The 25,437-nt window shown below is 41.6% G+C and overlaps 3 protein-coding genes across 5 annotated transcripts; all 3 read right to left on the bottom strand.

Moving 5' to 3' along the window:
• Window positions 1-111: 111 nt before the first annotated feature.
• On the bottom strand, window positions 112-2,766 carry LOC117740195 (protein AMBP-like). Its single transcript, XM_034546422.1, has 7 exons — window positions 2,644-2,766; window positions 2,378-2,523; window positions 2,212-2,288; window positions 1,941-2,060; window positions 1,757-1,858; window positions 675-815; window positions 112-231 (listed from the first exon to the last, which is right to left on the bottom strand). The coding sequence occupies exons 1-6, from the start codon at window positions 2,764-2,766 to the stop codon at window positions 679-681; spliced, it is 705 nt and encodes a 234-aa protein (XP_034402313.1). The 3' UTR covers window positions 112-231; window positions 675-678.
• Window positions 2,767-3,393: 627 nt separating this feature from the next.
• On the bottom strand, window positions 3,394-6,487 carry ptgdsa (prostaglandin D2 synthase a). Of its 3 annotated transcripts, XM_034546424.1 has the most exons (7): window positions 6,220-6,487; window positions 5,642-5,781; window positions 5,427-5,503; window positions 4,100-4,210; window positions 3,908-4,009; window positions 3,789-3,820; window positions 3,394-3,669 (listed from the first exon to the last, which is right to left on the bottom strand). In XM_034546424.1, the coding sequence occupies exons 1-6, from the start codon at window positions 6,313-6,315 to the stop codon at window positions 3,789-3,791; spliced, it is 558 nt and encodes a 185-aa protein (XP_034402315.1). In that variant the 5' UTR covers window positions 6,316-6,487; the 3' UTR covers window positions 3,394-3,669. The 3 variants fall into 3 exon arrangements, with proteins under 3 accessions (XP_034402315.1, XP_034402316.1, XP_034402314.1); XM_034546425.1 differs by having other exon boundaries at window positions 3,394-3,820; XM_034546423.1 differs by having other exon boundaries at window positions 3,394-4,009.
• Window positions 6,488-9,132: 2,645 nt separating this feature from the next.
• Window positions 9,133-25,282, bottom strand: slc27a4 (solute carrier family 27 member 4). The gene is made up of 14 exons (XM_034546421.1): window positions 24,822-25,282; window positions 23,181-23,342; window positions 20,890-21,100; window positions 20,546-20,729; window positions 17,934-18,092; window positions 16,338-16,407; window positions 16,052-16,143; window positions 15,608-15,717; window positions 15,173-15,382; window positions 14,709-14,835; window positions 14,184-14,321; window positions 13,818-13,982; window positions 12,882-13,028; window positions 9,133-12,079 (listed from the first exon to the last, which is right to left on the bottom strand). Exons 2-14 carry the CDS (start codon window positions 23,339-23,341, stop codon window positions 11,922-11,924), a joined length of 1,932 nt encoding a protein of 643 aa, XP_034402312.1. The 5' UTR covers window position 23,342; window positions 24,822-25,282; the 3' UTR covers window positions 9,133-11,921.
• Between the last annotated feature and the right edge of the window lie 155 nt (window positions 25,283-25,437).

The raw sequence follows: 25,437 nt of genomic DNA, 5'->3' as shown, positions 1-25,437 counted from the left end.
AGCAATAATAAGATTCCTGTGCTTTTTGCACTCTTTCTTTTGTTTATTTAATGTTTTGACAAGGCATAGACAAACATGTATTAATGGTATTTTACAACATTGCAGTATAAGATATACAGAATGGGTTTCACTTTATTCGCATTTTATTTGTATGACAATAAAATACAATAGTGATATAATAGCATAGGGGTGATGGTCCTCCTCTTCTGTTAATCCACATGATCTGTCATCCTGTAACAGTAAACAAGCATTTGTTATTATGCTAAAACTGTACAGAAATACAATATATGTCATGATTGTTTTTCATCACAGTTGCATGCTTTAGAGCGTGTGAGGATGTGATATTTAGAAGTCTTGTTGAAAACATTGCTCTCGCCTCATTTCCTGTCTCTATTACAACAAATGAAGAAAAATAGAGAAAAAAGATGAAATTACAGTGACATTGAGACAACAACAAAAATACATGCATCATTGTTTCAGTAATGTTACATTTCAAGGTGCATAAACAATACAAAGCATTAATATAGCAGCAAACAACTAGTTAGCTCCGCAAGGACATTTGGCGTAGTTTGTGCCGATGAGCAGCCAGTTCAGGCGTCACCATGTTGAGAGCCAATCAAAATGCTCCCAATCTCATATTAGGCACCTTTAAACAGTGAGTTGCTTGGCCTCACCTGGTCAAATATTACCGGCGTACTCCTCTTGTGCAGGAACCACAGGTGGCACCGGATTTCTTTTCCACCTCTGTGTAAAAGCACGTACCTGAGGCTGAGCAGTGACAGGCTGTGTCACTTGCTCACCTGGAAGACACACACCTGGGAAGACAGTAAGATGGAGAGAGGGGTTACTGTCTTTGATAATAGTAATAATAATAATAATAATAATAATAATAATAATGATAATGCATTTAATTTATATAGCACTTTTCGTGGTACTCATAGACACTTTACATAACATAATTATAACATCCTAAAAGCTAAAAAAAATAAGAATAACTAAAATTACAGGTAAAACAAATAGGGAAAAGATCAGTGCAGTCTCGGATGAGTTTTGGGGAGAGAGTTCCAGAGGGAGGGGGCAGATATGGAGAAGGCTCTGTCACCCCACGTCCGGTGCTTGGTCCTATGTGGGATGGACAGGAGGTCGGCATCAGAGGAGCGGAGCCGACGGGATAGAGTGTGGTGGTGGAGCAGGTCAGTGAGGTAGGAGGGGGCCTGATTATGGAGGACTTTGTGAGTGAGGAGAAGGATTTTGTATTGGATCCGTTGTGGGACGGGGAGCCAGTGAAGGCTCTGGAGAACAGGGGTGATGTGATCACGGGAGCGGGTGAGCAGGCGAGCAGCAGAGTTCTGGATGTACAGTATTGGAGTTTGTTTAGGATTTTTAGAAGATGTGCAATAAAGAATACTATTACAATAGTCAATTCTGGAGGTGATGAAGGCGTGGATTAAAGTTTCAGCAGCAGATGAGGAGAGTGATGGGCGGAGACGGGCAATGTTTTTTAGGTGGAAGAAGGAGGTTCTGGTGATTTGTTTGATGTGATGTTCAAATGAGAGGTTGCTGTCAAACATGACTCCGAGGATGCGGATGTGAGGGGAGGGAGACAGAGTGGAGTCATCGATGGTGAGGCATCACAATTTATAGAGACAATATGTGTCTTTGTTTGTCAAAAACGTCCCACAGCAGTAAATGTAATTCATGTTTCAAACTTTGAGGAGGGTTTTAGTTCGACCTGGAACTGTCAGTAGTATGTCACCTTTGTTCTGATTCATGATGATAGCGTCATCACTCCCACCATTTTGTCTAACCAGCGTTTTGAAGTCCTCCAGCACAGTAGCCCTCACACTCATAGTTCGACCTGGAGAAGAAACAATTACCATTACACAAACTGATCCATATATTGAATATAAATCACTTTCATAGATGCAAGTGTCACTCACTATAAAGCTTGAATGAGGTGGTTTTATTTCCTGATGGTTTCTCTACGCTCTGCAGAAGAATCATTGCGTACTCCTCATAGTTGGAATGAACCACGTAGGAATCAACATCTGCCTCAAACCCTGTAGAAAGGAAAGTGTTCACAATGCTGTGCATTATAGATTCAGTTTAGCAGTACCTCGTTTATGTGGTGTGAAAGGAATGGGCCAAACATAGTGAAATCTTTTTATTTTTTAAAGGATGGGGTGAGGAGGAAAGCCTGAGAAAACATACTTGCAATATGATGGAAGAATTGTCCCGGATTGTTGGTCAATCTATAATCTGTGGACGTCTGCTTACATAAGCCATTCCTACATGCAGACAAACATACATGCAAACACAACACTGGTTACACTGAATGATAGCACCCTTAAACTCCTAGAATGCATGTCAAACTGACCTCAAACTCGTGGCTGTCATTGTGAAGCTGCCATTAGAGGCCACGTGTTGCAGCTCCAGTGCAATGATGATGGGGTCTTCCCTCTTGCGCTTCATGTAGTGAGGACAAGTAGAAACCACTGCTGCTTCATACCACTTCCCCATGAACTGAAGGGGACACAGACATATTTACTCTACAGCAAAGCATTAAGCGAGACAAAGAATATGGCAACTGAATTTATTTCATTTATGAATGAAACAATACAATCTGTATTCCTGCCTACTCACCTGGGCCAGATCAAAGACGTTCTCCTGTGTGTGGATAAAAGGTTTGAGGGCCACAGGGACCGTGTGCACGATCCAAGTGGACCCCAGAACCAGCAGAAACACCACGCTCACAACTCTCTGCATCCCGTCAGCCCCTCGGGATCAAACTGACCCACTGCATGTTTGGATTTTTTTGAAACACAAAATTATAGGAGCGAAGTTCAGATTGTCTTTTTTGTTCAACTTTGTGTGTTTTTGACCGAGTGTTTGCAATCCATATAATCAGCAATGAATCCCTGGACTTCAGTATTTGAAGCTTAAACAAACAACCGATCAATACATTTCAGAATGTAACTGCTGATAATTACTAGGAAAAAGACCAGATTGCTGCCTGCCACAGTGTCTCTTTTGAAAGGACCCCGGGGGAACCGGCTTGAACCTGATTCCTCACAGTATCCTGATTGTCATATGTGTGATATTAGGTGACATGGATAGCTTTACAAGTAGCTCGTTTAGAAAACTCTGGTTTACAGTAGAAACATACTGATATGCAATCATGTGTAGTATCTGCCCCCTGGTGTTCATAAGTGAACTACACCTCTTCACATGGAAGCACAAACCGTGAATTAAACACCCCCTCACACACACACACACACACACACACACACACACACACACACACACACACACACACACACACACACACACACACACACACACACACACACACACACACACACACACACACACACACACACACACACACACAGCCTGGAGGTTAAGGTTTATTTGACAATGTCAACACTGTGAAACAGCACATCGGATTACATTCAGGTGGAGAACATTACACAATTTGTTATTTAAATAACCTGGAGGTAAATATGTTTTAATTAACTATGAATGATGGAACATAATGTAAAACACTACATAACAGAGAATGACAAATACATTTCATCAGCTATAAATTGTGGGAAAAAGTGACCCGGCAAACAAAAAGCAGCACGTCAGGAAATGCATGCCACCATCATCTCAGGTACAGCAGAGAACCTATAAGGAGACACACATACTCATTAACACTGAAGATGTGAAGTCACGTATACAGCTGAATGTATAAGTAACTCACCTGTTTGTCAATATTTTAAAATCCAATGTAAAAAAAGACTCACCTAACGCCCAGATCTTAATGGTGGGCAATTTTCTGTTGGCCAGAAAACATGTAGGACACTTCAGTGTCATGTAACTCTCCACATTACCTGTGTGTGCATATGTGCTCCCTCTATTTTACCTGCTGGAGGTGGAGTCAGAATCGAGTCTCTGGGGAAACCTTGGGACAAGGCAAAGGTTTTAAACTTCGCAATTATACCGTTCGAGACCGTTTGAGTGCGACCTGCAAGCAAGAAGAAAAAAACATAGAGTGAGTGTTGCCTCTGCATGCTAACATGCTGAGATGTGATGTAAAAATGAGTCTGTGTCTCACCGTAAAGAGCAACCTGTGTGTACTCTCTGTTAAAAACCTTGTTTTTGAGAACCACGGCGTAATCAGTATAGTTCGTGTCCACCACTGTGATGTCTTTCACGATGTTGTGGCCTGACAGAAAACACAACACAGAAGTGAGAGACACAAAGTATTAAATAGTAACTAAACCAGAAAAATACGATAATTAATTGAAATCCACGTGAGTGACACTGTAACGCTCTTTGTAGAATATTTAATAAAATCTGAAAGGTAAAAGCCTATAATTTGAACCTGTAATTTGGATGATTGACATGGGATTAGGGATGAACATGTCCACAGAGAATCAGTTATATATAAATGAAATAGATACAACTGGATGTAGTATACCGAAGGCAACCATATTAAAATATTCTGTATATAAATGAAAATATAATAAAACATAATATATTTGTATATTATAATACAGTATATGTCCTGCAGTATGACAACAGTAAAAAAATAACAAACAAAAATATAATATGAATACATGTAGTATAAATAAATCAGGATGAGCATGGATTTTAAATATATAGAAAATGTTACGTGAATAGCTGTCTACAATGTCAGATATAACACGAATGAAAAACAGTCAACAATTGTAATTAGTGTTATCTGTAAAAAAGAAATGAGGAAAATCTCAAAGTACAGATTTTTTTCTTAAAGGGAGACATTGATAACAAAAACAACAACAACATTAACATGCATACAAAGTGCACAAGTGCATCATAACAAGTAAAATAAAAAAACAACTTAATTTTGTGTGTGTAAAATAAATAGAATACAATATTATATTTCTGCTTTGCTTTTATTTCATTTCTTGCAGTCTATATTATAAAAGCATTTTTTGGGGACTCAGTAATACAGCTGCACAGCAGCTCTGGTCCTTTTACGTGTTCCATGCATATCCACCACCTCTCTCTCGTAAACAGGCGGTCCATGTAAACATTCGCGGCTCACTGCACACAAGCACGGCTGCCGACTTCCACACACGTGTGATTTATAAGCCCAGGGAAAGGTTTGCGTCATGTTTGGTCATATTTGTTCAAGTTACAGAGACACACCACTAAACTTAAATGTATGTCACATGTCATGCCTAGGCACTGTGGCTTTTATCTGTGTGCTTGTTGTAGTTGTTTGCGCAATACGGTTGCAGATCCAGAAATCAATGTTGTCCCACTGCTGTGGGCATTCACTGAGTACTAGGCACATATTTACATTGTAATTGAGCAAAGTTACAGAGCTTACTAACAAATCCTTTCTCTTCTCTCTTGTCAGGGCGATGATTGAGATTAGAAGAGAGCAGACTTACGTGTGCTGAAGTAGGTGAACTGTCCAGGTACGCTGGTCTTCTCATAGTTGTACACCTTTCTCTGACAACCAAAAGGTCTGAAGCACACAGGGGAAACACCGTCTTTATCTTTTATGAACAGCCCTCATTTTCCTCTCTTCTTTGACCAACACACACTTTTTGGCCATCCATTTACATACACATGTACTGTATATGCCAAAATCACACCGACTCACGTGGCGTCCCACATCGTGAGGTTAACATTGCCGTTTGGCAGTGCGGCGACGCTGCCCATGGAGGCCTTCACTTTGTCTCTGAAGGGCGTGAAGCTTGAAGAGTCATAGGCCAGGCCCACCCGGTACCATCTCCCTGCAAACTATACACGCACACGCACACACACGCACACACACACACACACACACACACACAAACACACACACACACACACACACACACGTATACACACACTCACACACATAAGGAACAATCACACCAGGGATCTGGGATACATCCAGTATCAAATCAGCCACCGGAAACACATGAAGAGGACATTTCTTATGATGTGTTTAGCATGGGAAATGTCAAGCTGACCCTCTCAACCTCTCGTGTGGGAGGAAACCAGGAACAGGAGTCACACATTTATTAATCATAACAATTTCAGCTGAGGGCGAGTAACCGGATAACCGTAGCTGACACACACAGACACACACAAGGTCACACACACAGTGACAGCAGAACCTTTTTTACTTAACAAATGAAACTGATTTAGACACATTAATACAAAAAAAATACCCAATATGGATGCGTGACTTACCATCCGCAGGTTGAAATCTCTCTGCGGCTTCACGTCTGCGTCTACCATCATCACGCACAACATCACCATGACAACAGCGACCACAGTGGTCCTCATGGCTGCGAGGAGAAAGTAAGCGGCGAGGCGGATGGGCTGAAAGCTTGAGAGAGGGTATCTGACCTGAGTCGAGAGAGAACTGGAGGCAGTCAAACAGACAGGTACAGAGTGGCAAAGCCTGTGGCAATGTTTGCTTTTCTCCTGATCCACCCACCCGGTTGTCAGCCAATCAAAGCTGGAGATCAGGGAACAGTGAGCAAGTGTTGAGGATGTGTGGTTCAAAACAACCCCGACTTAGACTTCACTTCCCATAGGTGCAGCAATATCGCATGCTTGTGGTCTCTCAAAATCAGCTGAAGCTTCACAACCACAGACGCACATGGTTTCACGAGACGCTGTCCCACGTTAACAAAGGAAAGAGGAAACAGCAAGTTCTGTGTCTAGAGCCCCGACACTGGTGGAAAATGTCTTCAAATCATTTACTGAAGTACAAGTATGACACACTATAAAAACTATACGAATACGAGTAAAGGTTCATCATTCAGAAGTATTAGGAGAAAAAGTTTTGAAAGTAAAAGTGTTCCTTATGCAGAATAGCTCCTGTCAGTTTCATTTCTAGTCACTATTGCTGTTAAATAAATGTAGTGGAGAAAAGAGAACACTATTTCTTTCTTTCTCTTAAAATAGAAATACTTCAAATGTGTACCTACACTCTTAAACTGCTTAAACTGAAGTTTGACAATTATGTAAAACAGGACACATTTTCACAATTACAGTATAAAATGCTACACATAATTATCGTCATGAGAAGAGAAGCTGGTCATACAAAGAGGTGCAAGTTCATTTTAAAGCTCCTTTTTAAGTTACAATTTCACGTTCCTCCATTTCAGTTTCCTGATGGGCTCACTGACCGTTTTGACAAATGAGTAAAGATAAATTAAACAAAAGAACACTTTCACCGTTCAACGTCGAGGTTAATAATAAAAAGCTAAATAATTTGTGTTTCTGAGCTCAGCTTGAGCAGCTAGACATAGCAATTGATTTCATAAAAGTCTCAGATCAAACAGCAGTGCGCAGCAAGATATTGAGGTCCTCTTTGATGACCTTTTCTTTACTAAATTAAATATGGGAACATTTGTATAGTACTGTGTAAATTAGAAAGACTATGGACTGCCTGCTTTTTGTAATTACAGTATACCAACCCTTAATTAGATTGTTATGAATCCATAATTTACAAAAGAATCCCTTTTTAAAAGTTTAAAAAGGAAATCTCCCTTTACCTGGAAGTTATCTCACAGTGTGATCCAGAGTGAACTGCTTAAGCGAATGATTGGTCTATTAAACACTGTGTTTTTAGGGCAAATAGCCGTGCTATTAGATTTAACTGTTGAAACTATTTGTTGAACTACTGAGGATGTTTTATAGTCAAAATCTGCACACAGCGGGCATCAAATACATCTGATGAATCACAGTAACGATCAGAGCTCGAGTAAACAATTTAAATAGGTTTTATTAATAATGATTTTCCATTTGCAGCACTGCTTTTATCTCATTTTCTTGAAATGCATGATGTATACAGCTAGCCTTCAGTGGACAAGAGGACATCAGTGTGCTGTGTGTGTGTGGCTCACACACACACACACACAACACACCTCACACACCTCCCCTACAATACTCCGCACAAGGCGAGAGCTGTCGCTTGTGCAATGAGACAACAAAATAAAGTAATACAAGAACTTTCACACTCATAGGCAGACGCGTACAAATTTGTTTCCTTCTCTAGCATTGCTTGATGTTCTTGAGGACCACGACCGGGAAACAGACAAACAAAAAGTGCAAAAAGCAGTGTGAGAAAATGTTGATCAGAGGCATGAGGGACAGTGGTACCAGAGACAGCCAGGGATTCTGGATCAGTCTGGTGTGTCATGATCTCCACATACCAAACGTATTAACTGTGGCCAGAGAGGTGACTTGTTCTTGGATCAGCAGTCCTTTTTATTTGTTTAATTTATTTTTACAGTTTAATCAGAGATAGCTTGACTGATTTCAGTATGAGCTGCTGGTGACAGTTTGATGTCAACTGAATAAATGTATATTCACATCATTCAACGTGGCCCGACATGCTAATTTGTCTCCAAGATGATTTTATATGAATGAGACAGTGTCAAGTGATTTTAACCAATACTATTAATATCAACAGGCTTGTTAACACATTTAAATCTATTTTATAAATATATCATGTGTGGTTTCATTTTCACCAATACATTGCCATCGACAGTCGTCATTAGGTCTTTTCATTCGCGGTCCAGACTGGATTAAATGATGGCATGGACACGTTCACTCTCTTTTCTGATGAGGACACAGCGCCCCCCTCTGGTCAAACAGGCGTCTCACTCCCTGAAGGGCTCCAGCTGACTCATATGGTTCGCCAGAGACTTTTTTAAAAACAGTATCTATTAGCTGTGACATGGCCAATTGTCATATCTTGGTCAATATCTATTATGACCCCAATTAAATCCAAAAAAGGTCGCTCCCTGGCTGTTTCCTCGTTCCATTTATAAAAAAGTTCGAAAAACACAACTGCCCTTCGATTGTCTTACTCTCATGCATGAATCCCCCCTTTTTTTTTCTTCTTTTTTTTTTAAACATACCAAAATCACAAATGTTATGATTTCACGCAAAGAAAACAAAAGCAAATACAAATAGCAGTAAAACCATCAAAGTATAATTAACACTTCCTTCAAAAATAATAATAATTTAAAGTCATTAAAAAATAAAGAAGAAGTGGAAACATCTTATTCAGAGTGCTCTGCTGTGGGACTGGTCAGGGTTGACAACCCTCAGCCACAAGCATCATAACAGCCAAACTGTGTTCCCTCAGATACGTAACCTTTACTTCACAACATCGTCATACTCATTGGTCACTCATTTGCTTTTTCAGACATTCAAGAGCACATTTCACACTCATCATTAAATAATAAATAAAAGTGAAAAAGCGACAAGCATTGGCGCAATAAAACTAAAAAAAGGACAATAAGCCCTTGACACTACAGCCAGTTACACATCCACTGTTGGCAATGGCTGTACTGTAGATGACTTTGGATGTGGTCAGTTGCAAAAGTATGACAAAAAGTCACAGGGTAATGGCAGACTACGCACAACACACATCGGCAAAAGATACTCAAGAACAGTTTTGAGTGTGTAGTTGGAGCTTTGTCACCGGACCTCTCAAAAAAATAATAAACCTCACACTAAATGAAAATCCACCTAGGAAATATCTGAATGTATTCAACTACTGTTTTTTTTAAAACCATTTTCTGAACATGAGCACAGCAAGATGAAGCAGAAACGGCAGAGAATGGAGACTCGATAACCGACAGAGACAGCGAGGATCAAACAGAGGTGCCAGCTCGAAGGGTTGGAGTGCCACGGACAGAGAGGGAGAGGAACAAGGGAAGAGGTGTGAGCAGACAGATGAAGGTAAACTATGAAGATAAAGTAAAGATGCTGACCAATAGAAACTTGGGTGAACAATATCTATAAATAAATCTAGAAGACAAAGGAAGGTTACAGTTTGGACTAAGTAAGACCAGAGGACACTCAAAGGAGAGCAAGCAAGGAGGAGACGCCCAATGACACATCAACCCAACCTCTTCCTGCACCTGGCAGGATGAAGGCGCCAGTCGCTGGTCTGCCATGGACTCTTCAGAATAAACATATATGCTCCCATGATTTAGGCCAGCCTTGCAATACTAACTTGGAGATGATGGTAGATAGAAGCTGAACAACAAGTCCAACATGGGGAAGCACATGAGATACTATGTGGGCCCGGGCCTGTGAATCTGGGAGGTGAACTCACAGTAAGGCACAGTGCTCTGCTTGCGTGGTTGATGATGCTCATTCATGCTACTACAACCTCTGATGACAGCTATTGCAAACAGCGGCCAACACATCGATGACAAAGCACATTTTCTCTTCTTCTACCGTTCCGTTTCCTCCGCGACAATGTCCCCACTCCCGACTTTGAATCTTTGAATCTTTGGGCTCTCTTGAATCTGGCAGTACATCCCATCCTTAGCACCAGAATTTTGTTGAAAACATGAGTCCCAGATCAGACGATTTGGTGCTTCTTTTTCTTCAGTCTTCTTCGTAGGTTTCAGAAGAATATACACACACACACACACACACACACACACACACACACACACACACACACAGCGTAGGATAAGACTACTTTTGAGGACAACACCTGCACAATACAGCCACAAACATACAGCATGTCAGCTCAGTATAAAAGTCCTGTTAATGGAAATAGCCCAATGTATTTAGCCCAGGGTTGAATCAATCAGATCACTTGACTTTGTGTTCCAGCAGCTGATATAAAACGCATACTGCGCTTCCTTCTTGAGGACTCCAAGAGTTACTGAAGCACAGATTTAGATACACGTGAAGCAAAAACAACCCGATGCATTTCCACTATAACAAAAGAGAAAGCTTTTACAACAACATAAAATAACAACACTTTAATATCATTTCAAATATGTAAACAAACACTACAACTTAAATATATTTGGTGTGATGCAGACATATTTAAATACAAATCTTTGTTTTATATCAGCTCTCATGTGGTGCGGCTGATTATTGCACTGCAAACGCTGGAGCCCTATTGCACTTTAGTAAATATTTCAGCTTCAACCACTGGTCTAATTTAAGGCTTTCTGAAATCCCTAACATCCACATGGTATTCCCTTTAAAAAAATTTAAAAAAACCTTGGTGTCCTTTGCTTATTTCCATCTCACGCTCTGTGGAGCCTGGTGGAAATGAAGACAAGGAGACCAGAGAGGTGCCACAAATATTACTATAAAGTTAACCTCAAAAAGCTGTAGTTGACATGCAGGTTTGTCACTGCTGATTGTGCAGGGAAGTCGGCGGTAGAGCCTCCAGTGTTTTATGAAACAGTCTTGCTCACAAACAGAGAGACAGTCTCGGTCCTCATGGGTCCCTCCGTTGTCACACACACACACACACACACACACACACACACACACGCACACACACACACACACACATACTTTTTGTACTGATTCCATTTTCCTTCTCAACATCCAGTCTGTGGATATCTGTAGTCAATAGTTTCATTCTGGAAGCCAGGCAACTACTCGTCCACACATCCCTCCCAGTTGTGTCCCCCAGCAACACATGGTTCGATGGACCAGGATGGATTGGCGCGGCTGCTTGAGACCGCTGTGGGCCGGGATTGTGTGGCTATGAACGGTGGTTTCAAGTTACCAAACACTAGGTTTGTGCCTCTCTCTGCGTTTGCTGAGGTAGCGAGAGGAGTTGCTGGGGATGGAGTGGTGCTGTGTGTGTGTGTGTGTGTGTGTGTGTGTGTGTGTGTGTGTGTGTGTGGCGTGTAAGTCTGCTTTTAGGTATTTTAAAGAGCAAAGTGGTTTTGGGAATACATTGTGTGTGTTTGTAGGCGTAAATGGGCATTCGAGTATGGGTGCAAGGGAGTGTGTATGGCTATAACTTTGTATGTATTTTATTATGGGGACACGGTCCTGCATTCTGCTATCCTGGTCTCGCAATATTGTCTTCTTTTCTGTATCTGTTTGTGTGTGTGCGTCTATGTGTTCTTGTGTAGATGTAGTGGTCAGCCTGCTCATCACAATTTGTGTTTTCCTGACAGTATGGAGCGGTAAAGCTCCTCGTCCAGCTGCACGTAAGACCCTCTTCTGGAATCCAGGAAGTAAAGTCTGTCCGACACTGCGCTGGGGTCAAAGCTGTCCCGACGCAAGTCCATCTTCTGAAACTTGAACGTTCCTGAGAAAGAGACAGAGAGATTATGTAGGCATTTCATTTCGTCAATTAAGTTGTCTGAGGACCTGTGTCCACGTAACGGGTTTTTTTCTGAGTGCTAGCGTCATTTTTTCAGTCGTTCCAAATGAGGAGAGGAGCATATGTATTCACGTTGAACATCTTGAAGAAATTGAGAAGCTTGTTTATGCTATGCCTGTCCATCCAGAGCTGTATATGTCAGACAGACACGGTCATAACAGACCGAAAAGCCCATTTGTAGGAGCAGATCGGTCAGGCGGATAAAGATTGTTGCTGGCGGAGTGTATGCTTTTATGGCCATCGTCTCCAACGGATCATCCATCTTGTATTACAGCTGTCATATTGAGTATTGATGGCTCAGTGTGAGCTCAAGCATCCTCTGGTTGGTGCTCATGGTGAAAAACCAAGGTCGAACAAATACTGTAGATAGTATCCAAATAGATAATATATAGCTGCGTTGCTGGGATGAAGCGCTCCCCAGTGCCTTGCTGGCGTTTTTTCTGCCAAAGGCTATGTCGACACAGGGCTTTAGAATTACTTTACTTCACGGTCTTACTGCTTTCAGAAAAATATACAACACACCAATATTCAATCACATTTCTATTTTTTTGTTGTTGCAATATTTAGTGCACACAGTAGAATTGAAATGTAATCAATCCCTTAAAAAGCATTGTAGTTCAAACAATATTATAGAGCTGCAACAATAGTCAATCATTTATCTGAAAATTAATCTTAAAGATTAAGATTTTTCAGAAGCGGACAAACGGCATTAAAAATAAAATTCTACCTGTCTTGTTGACCTCCGGAAGGAATCGAAGGAATACAGGTCTGGCGTAGGGAGGAAGAGCCTTCTCCATGTCCTTCACAAACTTCGCCAGGTCAGTGGATTGAGTGGGATCAGCGATGGCGGCCATGCCAGCCTTTCCCTCTGCTCCTGTGCACAAAGAAATGGCCACGTCAGAGGACTGATTCTGTGGACCGCTGAGGTTGAAGGTCAGACGGATGCCTGTGTTTGTGGCCTTGAACGCTGTGCACAACATTCTTTATGACTTCACAGTAGCTCACTGGTACACTTCCCTTCATATACTGCTAGGATGGAAAGAGACATGCTAAACCTCTATACATTGTATTTGAATATTGTTTTTTTTAAATTTAGTCACCAGGCTTCTGAGCAACACTAATGTTCTCTGTTAGTCCGTGTGTTGTTTCTGTTGTGGCAGTACGTCTTTCATATGCTTATCTGCTGTGATCTGTCTGACTTGTGTATCTCGTTATCCACACCGATCATGCCAAACTAGCCTTGGGTTGGGGATTATTAAAAGGTATCGAATTATATCTAATATTTAATTTAATCACAGTGACAGAAAGGTGGCAGCTGCGATTCTTCTCTGCAGAGCCTCAACTATGGCTCTGCTTTGTATGTAATGACATTTCAAAATGGTACAATTCCCTTCATGTCACAATAAATTAGGAGTAAGCCAAGTTACTGCCGCTGTGATTACTATAGATAGTATATATATATATATATGCTCAATTTTCCATTCATCTCTCTATACACAATGCAGGGACTTATCTTAAAGACACGCACAGGATGCAGACATGTTGTTTGTGCGTACTCTTGCACAGCTCCAAATCAATAGACCAACTTTCTTTGGACATGTATTGAGGACATCACGTCCCAAATTAAAACAAATATTCAAGCATGTGTATTGACAAATTTTACCTGGTACTTCCACTCCATAGACAACTACATCTTTCATGTCGAGCAGCCGGCTGAGAGTTCCCTCCACCTCGGTCGTTGAGACGTTCTCTCCTTTCCAGCGGAAAGTGTCTCCTGTACGGTCCTTGAAGTACATGTGGCCGCACTCATCCATGATCAACACATCACCTGGTGAGAGAGTGGGGGGCCGATATATATATTATTAATTTAGTCAGCCAGCATGGAGCACAATTCATTACTCAATATGTATGTATGTATGTGGGTGTATGTATGTGTGTGTGTGTATGTGTGTGTGTGTGTGTGTGTATGTATGTATGTATGTATGTATGTATGTGTGTATGTATGTATGTGCGTGTGTGTGTCTCTAACCAGAGAGATAAGCACTGTCTCCCTTCTTGAAGACACTATTAGCTATCTTCTTGCTGGTTGCTGATTGGTTGACATAGCCATCAAACCTCCGAAGAGGGTCATTCTGAATGATCCTGCCGACGAGCTGCCCAGGTTCACCTAGAGAGAGATAGAGAACAGAAGAATTTATGAATGTATAACTGCCTATTATTATGGCTAATTAAATCATTTCCCACACATTAGGTGGATTTTTTTAGCTCCATCAGGGGTTTCAGAAAGGACAAAGAGTGTGTGGCTGTTTGTATGTCTACAACGTTTACACAATCTTTTTGAGGGAGTGTTCAACCCACTTCCTCAGCCAGTAACTTTTAACATTTCCAGAAAAACAACTGCCGTGTGTCCAGTGTAGTGATTTGTGATAGATGTATAATCATAATGAGTCTTCAATAATCTTCTGAACATATGGGGCTATTTTCATTAATTTTATATTCATTATTCTATAAGCACATCGTACGGACGTACAATAGGTGTATAGATTAAACCTACCAGGTTTACAAGGAATACAGACGCCATCAGGTCCCCTAATGAGCTCCATGGTCTCCTCATCAACCCTCACCAGTCTGATGGGGTAGATGAAGGGGAGGATCTGACTGTTGAAGCCACACGCTCCAATCTAGAGCACAGACAAAAAAACATGAACAAGGCAGACTGGTTCCAACTGGCCGAACAGTACATGCCGTGCTGTGTGTTTTGTGTTGTCTTGACGAGAAGCTACGACAACTGAAAACAACATTTATAAAACAACTGATGGCTTAACATGAAGAGGATCAGAAAGAAAAGCCATTGAACGTAATGTGAAACTCTCAGAGGTGAGTGGGGTGGTGGTAGTCAGAAGGATTTCAGAAGAGGGTATTTCACTACACTACAACAAACTACACAAACACAAAGAAAAACTAAACTGAAAGCCTGTTTGGTCACAGCATCATGTCCACTTCGTTGCACATTCCCACCTTGTTATCAAAGTTGCCCAGGCTGCAGTTGCACTCTGTGGCTCCGTAGAACTCTGCAATCTGTGGGATGTTGAAGCGCTCCATGAACTCCACCCATATGGACTGGCGCAGGCCGTTGCCCAGTGCCATGCGCACCCGATGTTGCTGCTCAATGTCCCGAACTGGTTGGTTCAGCAGGTATCGGCAGATCTCACCAATGTACTGCACAATCTGGAGAATGGAGAAGAATAGTAGAGACAGAACAGAGATATGAACAGACAAATCATCAATTTAATACCAAGCTTACAATAATGCAAAAGGGATTCAGAGAGATTAACTGGGGAAGATCGTATAATCTTGATACAATTTAGAAAGAAAGTGACAGGAAATTCATCTGTTGCGTAACTCTGCTCACCACATCGTTGGCAGCGACTTATAATCTACATTAGTACTTACAGTGCAGTTGTATTTGGCACAGTCGTCCCAGAAACGCGAGGCAGAGAACTTCTTTCTGATGACTACAGTCATGCCATGTAATATGCACTGGCCCACTCCCACAATGTTACCTGTGGTAAAATAATGATGACATATCGTTGTGGTCATAGCATGCTAGCCTCAAACATACAAAGACATAATTAAAAGCAATAACATGCAACGTGTACCCCATTTTCTGTCAGCAGATACAGTCAAGAACCCCAAGACTATGTGCCATCATTCAAACACACAGGTTGACAATGGCAACTCTTTTTAGTTGACAATTGGCTTTAATCACTATCTTAGGCTGGATGCTGTTTCAAGTTCATTATAAGGAACTTAGCTGATGCAACAAAACAAGTCATGAGGGAAAGTTGCAGATTTTAACTTGTAAAATATCAACTTTAATCCCACTCATAGTTTTACCTGCAGAGTGGTAGAGCGGAAGGCAATCATACAACACGTCATCGGGAGTCATCCTGAAGCCATAATAAACCAAGGCTGCCATGCGGTAGTACCTGAAAACCAGGGTGAGGCACGGCAAGAGAAGAAAGTAGAAAAAAAAAAAGTCAAAACAAAAAAAAACCGACAACTTCGATATGTTTCTCTTTTACCAGTATTTATACTACACATGAAAGCAGCATGGATCAATAAAGAGAGACACTGCAGAATTCCTGTGTGTCTGTTAGTTAGCCGCATGGCTCCTTCCTACCTGCTGTGCACAACAATAGCAGCTTTAGGCATCCCAGTGGTTCCTGACGTGTAGATGTAGAACAGGCGATCTGAAAAAAGACAACAGGGTGAGAAGACTTAAAATGTCAACACCTCAATGAAGCTCTGTTATGTTCAAATGTGTTACTCTTTTTGAAATACATGTTGCTGAATGCTCCCTTCCGATTAGCTGTGCAGGAGTGTAACAGCTCGGCTTTGATCCTTAAATACAGGCCTGAGCACAGTTCTAATTGAAAGCTAATTTTGAATGAGTTACTGCGCTGATGCATAGAGGCCGAATATAGCAGAATCCCTGATTAAAGATTGTACAATTACACCAACAAGTGCCTTCTTTTCACTGGGAAAGTGGGATGTGGAAGCAAAGTGGTCAATGCTGAGACAGCACGGCCCACTTCAGACCCAAACTCCTGCATCCAGATGTATACAAATTGGCTTTAGATTCAGTTGAGGTTTCACTTTTATCTGTAATAAACTCCAACCACTAAGCAGAAGGAATACACTTCTGAGCTCCGAGTTATATAGAGATCTGGATCATGGTGGCTATGTGCTACCTTAATCCATGTACAAACTTAAAACCCTTTCACCGAGTTGTTTTGCATTTGTATATCAGCCGAGTGGGTGCCAAGTTTTGCCAAATGTGAACATGAACAAAGGTCACAGGTTTTATTGCTGCAGCAGTCTGTGTGGCTGTCCGTGATTAGATATAGTGTTCAAGAGCAGAAGTGAGTGAGCAGGTCTCTTCTGGCTAGTTTTTCCTTATGTGAACCGAGGCTTTCAGGAGAGATTGTATTGTATGCTCTACAGATTGTAAATCCCACAGAGGCAAATGTGTGATACAAATATGATTTACGTGACTTCATTGTTAATACCGTGGATTCAATTTGTACTCCCTTTAACCCATGTACTGTTTACAAGTTGCCTTAAAAAGAAGAAACCAATATAATCTCTGGTGATGAGTCATCAGCCATTCCAAATAACTAAAAAAGTCAAAAGAGTGACAAATTGGGGTTGATACTAATTCATCTTATTAGGTGCAACTCTAAGCATCATATGATACATTTAGTTTGTGCTTCATTGAGTTATGATGTAACAACTGTATTTGCAGTCAGAAATATATTAACAACCTTTAATTCATAATATCTAAAATAATGAATTCTAAAACAGTATTACAAAAAATCATATACTGTATATATAAATATAATCTACTGCATCAAAAAACTAAAAAGAAACTCTTCTTGACATTTCAGTTCACAGTGTAATAGTTTGATTTGTCAGTATGATTAAATGATGTGATTTATTTGACCTTCAAATATAATTACTCATCCCTACTCTATTGTTGTATGAGTAAATGCAAACTAATCCATTTGTGAAATTGCTGTATTACTTAGGTTAAGGTAAGTACTGTACTCATGACCAGGGCATCTGTTGTTTTTTCGCTGACTTATTGTTATGACACCACAGAAAATATCCCCTAAAATGACTCCCAAAAGCAGTAAAATGTGTTTTTGTTTAAAGTATGTCTGGGAACTCCCAACATTGTTAGGAAACTCTGATCCAGATCTGTTCATGGTCTTACCTGTGAAGCAGCGTTGCGGCCGGCTTGGCAGGTGAGACGGGGCATTATCCAGCAGGGGCTCTAGGCACTCGGTTCCCCGTGGGACTCGTTTGGGGTCCCAGTCTCCCGAACAGAACATCTGCACTTCTCTCCCCATTAAACTGTGGACCTCGGAAACCGCTACGAGTGTAAGAAAAACACATTAAAGTAGGTTTAATACGTTTCATGGGGCACAACATGTTAGCACCACTGCGGACAAGGGAAGAAGGAGGTACATGGCAGAGTAACAAGGGAGAGAGGAGCTTGAACTAACTGGGGGTGTCAGGTGCAAGGTGAGAGAGTGAGAGATACTTTGACATAAATGTGCAGTGTGACAAAATTGCATGAGAGTATCAATATGTTAGAAGGGAGGTCTCATACCTTGCCCTGTAAAAAGAGTGCAAGCCGTATGACATGCTGGATCAGTAATAATGCTACTTGCTTGACTTGCTGCTCTGTTGCAAAGAGGCTGCATTTCAAATTACTTAAAGGTATAAAGCACATGACCGGTCCACGATTCAACGCACACTCTGTTCCATCAATCAGCTCATTCACTCTTTATAGCTGTTGAGATCAGGGCATTTCAAATTGGGGACCCAAAAGAGGCTGATGAGAAGATTGAAATAGATCCCTAATTAATGTTTGACCATTCCACTGAGCTGCTGCAATTTCATATCGTGAGGGTCTCCCAGGTCTAAGCAATATAATAATACAACACAGGTTAGTATATTAGATATTAGAACAAGTAATACGTTCTGTTTGTACATAAAAAAAACTCCAAAATGTAATATATGATTTCAATCTTGAATATAATTTGTTTATCTATTATTTAAGGTATTGACCAGTATTAAAAGGAAGATATAATAGTATAGATACTAAACGTTTTAGCTGCCTTTTCAGTCTACATTCCTGGCTGCAGACTTTCTGTTCTTTATGATTTTATTGACCACTTTGTTTAATTTTAGAAGAAAGAACATTCACATTGATAGGATGGCATTCTTCTCTCCAGAAATGGTGTGAAGCAATTTGCGTCGAATGTGAGGAAGTCTCTCCCTAATTTATTTACATATTTCTCTCCAGGCCACTACGCCAGATAGTGTGCTTATCATTAACCACTGGGACTTGCACAATATTTCAGGAAATCCTCTGTATTCGATTCATAGACCAAAACATTTTTTAGAACAGAACTCTCCAAAATATCATAGATTGTCTTTCCTAAATTTGACAATATTCTTATTCTTGGCAATTTGTAATTGCCACCCTGCATTGATATTTGGGTTACAGATCATAATTGTACTTTATTTAACAATACATTGCCCATTATCAAGAATGTGCCTCCTCTGATTTCCATTTCTACATGTTCAGCCATTCCAGAAAAAAAAAAGATCTGTCGTAAAATCAGAACAGAAATGGGGGGCCACACACAATGAACTAGTCCCAGAATGTATTAGCCGTACTACGGACTCGAGCCCTTAACAGAGATTTACGAGAAGATTTTAATCTTCTTTTCCAATAAAGTAATTACAATAAACACTTAACATCTCACCGTCTCTTGTTTTTACCCAATCTCAATTGATCATTTGGCCAAAACCATAACCAATATGAAGCTGTGCTGATATCCTTTCCACTTGCTTCCTTAAATAAAGACATGCAGCTAGTGTGTCCTTTTATTTATATCATAATCAATTCCTCTCTCCATCCATTTCCATCTGCTTATCCTGAGCTGGTTGTGGAAGAGCTAGGAAACATTGCTTTGGAGAGGCCCAGCAATCTGGCACCGTCCCCGATCAATTTCAGTCTGCAATCGTTGAGCCACATCTCAAAAGCCTTCACGAGACCCAACTATCTTGAAACACTTTGGTCTTATTTCCTAACTTCCATTCCTGGCCGAGGTTTCCTAGTCAACAATGTCTGCCAGGCAGAAGAGTGGGCCGAAGCACAGGGCTGCAATCCTAAATGTACTCAATGATCTTCTTTTAGCAACTGACTACTCTGGCCACTCATCTGTTTGAATCCATTTAGAGCTCACTGCTGCCTTTGATACCATAGGTCATTACATTTTAATCTTGGCATCGGGTGCACTGTATAAGATCGGTTTTATTCGTATCTCCGAAATAGGACTTTTAGTGTTGCTATTGGTGATTGCACATCTCCCACAGAATATTTGATGTGTGGAGTACCTCAGGTGTCAGTCTCTGGCCTCCTGCTTTACTCCTTTACACTAGGATATATTATCCGCAGACACAATATTAGTTTCCATTTTTACACACTCTTTTGAGTTTCGACCCCATCAGGGAATGCCTCAATAAAGTTCAGATCCGGCTGTCAACAAAGGTGCTATACAAAAAGAGTTTACTCTTATTATACCAAATTGACTGATATTGAAGAGACACCTCCTCTGAAACGCATCTACCTTTTATGACCTCTGTTGCTTTCTCTCTGCACCACTCACCTCTCTCTTATAACAGCACTCATCAGCAGAAATCAGTGCTGTACAGAGACGGTCTTCAGATTACAAATATAACAACAAGAAATCTGCCCACATATCCTTCAGATGTTTCTCTAAACTCTAACTCCATCCTCCCAGCTCTTACCTTCATTCAGCTCTGAGCCAAACACCACAGCCTTGGCATTGGAGATGGTGACACAGTGGACCAAGGCCTCTAGTCTTAAATTGAAGTTGATGAGTGCGGCTTCTACTCCAATTTTAGCCATGCCAAGCCAGAGGCCCACATACTGGGATCTGTTCTCCATGAAAAGAGCCACCACGTCGCCATCCTGAGGAACGAAACCACAAAAGGGCTTGCCATCAACCGATTGAGTGAAGTTTATTGTTATTCAACGTGAGTCTAAAGGGGCCATGTAATTTCTTATTCTGGATGGAAGAAGCCTTTTCTCCCCAATTCCTTCAGAAATATTTTCTTTTCTTAGGTCCTACCTTGAAACCCCTTTCCAGCAGCAGGTTGGCCACTCTATTGGAGTACTCATCCAACTGTCGGAAGGTCCACTTCTCCCCAGTCCCCTCGAAGATCAGTGCCGTTTTGTCCCCGTAGCGGGCCACCGTTTCGGCAAAGATCTTGGGAACGGTGTTCTTGTTTTTGAGGTGGCGTCTGACATTCATCTTCACCTGCAATAGCACACCTGCCGCACTGAAGGAGCAAGAGAAAATGTTATTAAAATGGAGAGAACAGACAGTTACAATAACTCATCCTGGTATAACTATGTTACAATTCTTGCAGAAGTCTGTGGTGTTGATTTTTGCACTTTAGTGACAGGAATGGAAATCACATCACATTCTCTGCACAGCAAATGCATTAATGATGAGAAATTGAACAACACACTTTTTCTGTAGCGAGGAGGCCCAAATCTGCCAAAGCACTGTTCATACCATTCAGAGTAATTTGATATTCAACGCTAAATATTTATAAATACTTATTACATAGCTCATTTACATCTGTAGTTGACCAACTAAGGTCATCTGTTTCCACACAGTGCAAAAAACACAAGGCATAAAACGTTATGCCAGAGATAATTGGATGGGTCCCAGGGTAAAGTCTGTCAACATGGAACGATGTCACTCGATAATATACATTTATGGTCGCTAGTGGGCAAACTCCAGAGCACTGTATTATTACACAAACATCATACAAATCTACTGAGCCAAGTTACCTCACAGTTATATTGTGGTAATGATGGTATTTGTTTTTATCAATACACAGGATATTGGCTTCATGTTGGTCCAGATAACCAGTCTCTTACTCCTCCGTTGTTTCCGTCATTAGTACACTCAGCTGTTCTGAGAATATTGTGTTGCAACAGAGCAGCTGCATGAACTCACTTTATCATTATCAACTTTCTCTAAAGATACTTTTTTATATTGTTGGCAAAGTTACTTTTATTGAGATCTTTAATACATCTGATAGTATTTAGTTCTACTAAATGCTTGTTTCTTTATTCACCTTCATGAGTTTTATATTGGAAACAAACTGCACTGTACCATTATGAACCCCCCCAACTATTTACAGAGAAGTATTGCAAACACAGAGGCTTGAACCACCTGGTGACACTCAGCGCTACTTACAGGGACATCAATGTGAATACCTCCAGTAGCTCACAAAAGGCATTAAGGTGTGAAACATTCTGCTTCTTACAGTTGAAATACCTCAGCTTTGTCACAGTACAAAATAGGAATGTATGAGTCACTGGGGAAAGGGCATGCTTTGACAGGGTCAGATATGGTACAATTTTAACCTTGGGGCTTCAGCCATTATCAACATATAGACAAATAATGACAACGCTATCAGAACTGCACTTAGAGTGTGTAAGTGAGGGGAATTTGCTTTCGAGCATGTGCACACAACTAGGTAGCGGAAGCTAGTAACAGGTCTAAAGAGGAGAAAACATAGTTATGGCAAGCTCTTATTGTGATAATTCAGCAAAATGCTTTTAACACACAGCCTTTGTAACTGTGATTTCTAACTCTAACCAATGAGAAAGCAGAGGCCCTTGTTTGGACACAATGGGTCACAGAAGCGCTGATTACTTCTGGTTTGGTCAGTTTGGCTTATGTCATGGAGAGGTCATAAACACTTTTACAATTTCCTGTTTTACCATGACTAGAGCTGTAGAAGAAAAAAAGGAAGTTAATCACAAACCAATCACTATGGTAACCCCAAATGTAAATATTGGCTTTAGGTAAGACAGTTAAAAGATCTGCTCTTTCCTATTCCTCACGATTGTCCTTTGTCCTTTACTTCAGGCTACCTGATGTGTCATTTTGAAACCTGCACAACAGGAGCATGCAGAGCCTTGGGTATTGTGCCAAGTTCTGTGAACCTGGTAAGGCTACATTTTTGCAACTTTAAAGACGTTAAAGAACGTGCAAATGTTCCTTCTATGGAAAAATGTGTCATCACAGTAACAAGTACACATGTCCACTAATCAAACTGACGCATCACTGCATCGTCCTTTTCAAGCGTAATGACACTCAAATGTTAACGGTTTAAACCGTACACTGAGACAATGATAGGACTACAGTTATGTAGTGTAGTGACACTGCACTATATTTTGATCGTGACTCCAGCAGACAAAACCTGGCAGGTTGAAAATAAAATGTAGCTAAATAGCTAAATAAATGTGAATCAATAGCAATGATTTGAAATGCTAAAAAGAAAAACATTCAAATGACATGACTTTTCTGGGTTTCATTAACACAGGAACCATGCTTACTGCAAGTCTCTGCCAATTGTTTTGGCGAAAATCTGCAGGAAGCTCCATCCTCCACTTCCCAGGTAGAAGATCAGGATGGCCGGGAGAACCTGGTACCAAGGCAAGCCCACCAGCAGCCTCAGCACGAACAGCAGGACTGTGGAACACGCTAGACGCATCATCCTGAAAGAATGCACAAGTACATATCAACATATACACACACAGATAATGGCTGCAGAGCGCCGCAACTATCACAAACATTTCAGACCAAACATCAGTTCAGTAGGAGAAAGGTTACATTTGGTTACGGTAAGCAAAGAAAACGGATGTTGAACATTCCCACGATAGTATTTAAGGAAACCACATCAAGAATGTAATCTACTATGAGTTTGGTTAGACATCCTGTGCCCAAATTAATCAACCGACTCAGCTCTGGCACACCACGAGCTGACAATACACGAGGAAGAGGTTACCCATATGAAACCGGTTGAATACTGTATATTGTCATGCAAGTGTTCATAGACATGTAATACAAAATGCATATTGTCCCAAATGGGCAGAATAAAACCGAGAAAATCGGTGCTATGTATTTTCTCTTCCAGTTGAATAACACCTAAGGCTACATAGACCTTGAGGGAAATCCTAACTCAAAGCAAAGTGCCCATAGTGATGGCTGAGAGCAGCAGAGGACAGCACGTGTTGACATTGGTGTTCAGTGCCACCTGATAGCTAGGAAGATGATCCTAAAGCAGGAAACGATAGGTTTACATAGGTCTGCTGCTGCTGCTTATTAGATATGCATTAACCCATGTAGAAAAAATAAAAACCTGCAGGATTGTCATTTCACAACAACTAAGCATATTTGAAAGATGTCCGTTTAATGGGATATGTATGGCTCCCTGCATGAGGCTGTCATAATGATGATGATGGCTATATCATAGCAATTCAATATGTCTGCTGCATTAATATAGCCCCGCGCTCCGTGTTACAAGACAATTACTCTGAATGTCCCACGGATCGACATAATGGTATTTTATTTTTTTTGGTATTAAGACTAGGGGGGGAAAATGTGAATTAATGCCACATCACACTGAAAAAAAAAAAAAAAACCTTCATCATTCGCTGCCGCTACACCCGGAAATTCAAGAAGCGCGTAGCATCATATTGCGGTAGTGGATGGGGGAAACGATAGCGAGGCTCAACCCACCGTTAGTTAGACTACGCCTCGCTAACCGGGCCATGTGCGCCTTCAGAGCCAGGGCCGGCCACCGTTATTGGACAATATGTATCGTGCTAACCTGATGTAGGTTATTATGGGAACAGGCGCGCCTGAGAAGCAGGATGCGCACCATATTGCGCGCATCGGCTTAGCTGTGGAGCGGGTGGACAGTGTGAGAGCAGCCTCTTTTAGGGAGACGATGCATGCGCAATACGCAGCCCACGTTTACATAAATCGCCTCTGCGTGGACAGAGAGCTGCCTGATATCAAAGTGTCGCGCCACCTCTCGAGTCCCGTCAGAGGGACGATCGCCCACAAGGTTGCCAGAGGACAATAGTCAAATCCGGGCTCGTTCCCGTTCTGCTAGCACGCAATAAGCAGCGGCAGCCGTGAAGTGGCACATCGCGGGGGCGCACAGTCAGCTCGGTCTGTGGCTTACATACCTTGCACCTCGTCCACTCAGTCACAGCATGAAGGTGCGCAGGAATCCCCGACGTGAAGCCCGCTGTGTGCGCTCTCGCCCTGATCGGCTTAGCGGCTGTAGCCTCGTCGTCCTGCCCGCTGCTCGCCGCCGCCGCTCGCTTGGCTTGACAGAGGCTCACAGAAACGCACGAAGAGACAGCCACACGCACCGGGACCCCCTCCTGCTCTAATACCACAATGAGCTGCTGCTGCTGCTGCTGCTCTCCTCCCGTGGGTCGCGAGTCAAATTCGCCTGACTGTGCGCGTCGACTTTGACCCCGCGATCATCATCCGTCCATTGTCGCAATTATTGATATCATATCTGGGATTATTGCAGTCGATAAGATCGCTAGCAAGCGTAATTCAAATGACCTTATAATTTTCTTAGCTGGCGCCCGCCCACCGCCGTCAGATACCCATCAGTGCATCAGGAATAAGCGCTGACGGACAGGTGCCTGGGCCAATCGGCGACGGCGATTCTTCATACATCCCATCCGGCCGGGGCGGGGTCTGCGGCTCTGGCGAAGAGGAAATGCGGTGCGGCCCTGCCTGCTCGCCGACAACAGAAAGCGTGATGGGTTTCCACCGGACAGTGAC

The sequence above is a fragment of the Cyclopterus lumpus genome, chromosome 12, assembly GCF_009769545.1.
Source record: "Cyclopterus lumpus isolate fCycLum1 chromosome 12, fCycLum1.pri, whole genome shotgun sequence".
NCBI lineage: Eukaryota > Metazoa > Chordata > Actinopteri > Perciformes > Cyclopteridae > Cyclopterus > Cyclopterus lumpus.
The sequence above is the reverse complement of the archived record's forward strand: the minus strand, read 5'-3'. Positions and strand labels throughout refer to the sequence as shown.

Coding starts and splice junctions, on each gene's coding strand:
- LOC117740195 (XM_034546422.1), bottom strand. CDS start 2,766: ATGCAGAGAGTTGTGAGCGTGGTGTTTCTGCTGGTTCTGGGGTCCACT. Junction 2,524..2,643: donor ACGTCTTTGATCTGGCCCAG/GTGAGTAGGCAG, acceptor TGTCCCCTTCAG/TTCATGGGGAAGTGGTATGA. Junction 2,061..2,211: donor ATTCTTCCATCATATTGCAA/GTATGTTTTCTC, acceptor TCCTTTCTACAG/GGTTTGAGGCAGATGTTGAT.
- slc27a4 (XM_034546421.1), bottom strand. CDS start 23,341: ATGATGCGTCTAGCGTGTTCCACAGTCCTGCTGTTCGTGCTGAGGCTG. Junction 16,144..16,337: donor GCTATTGTTGTGCACAGCAG/GTAGGAAGGAGC, acceptor CCTGGTTTTCAG/GTACTACCGCATGGCAGCCT. Junction 13,029..13,817: donor CTATGGAGTGGAAGTACCAG/GTAAAATTTGTC, acceptor CTTTGTGCACAG/GAGCAGAGGGAAAGGCTGGC.
- ptgdsa (XM_034546423.1), bottom strand. CDS start 6,315: ATGAGGACCACTGTGGTCGCTGTTGTCATGGTGATGTTGTGCGTGATG. Junction 4,211..5,426: donor GTTCACCTACTTCAGCACAC/GTAAGTCTGCTC, acceptor GTTTTCTGTCAG/GCCACAACATCGTGAAAGAC. Junction 4,010..4,099: donor CACACAGGTTGCTCTTTACG/GTGAGACACAGA, acceptor TCTTGCTTGCAG/GTCGCACTCAAACGGTCTCG.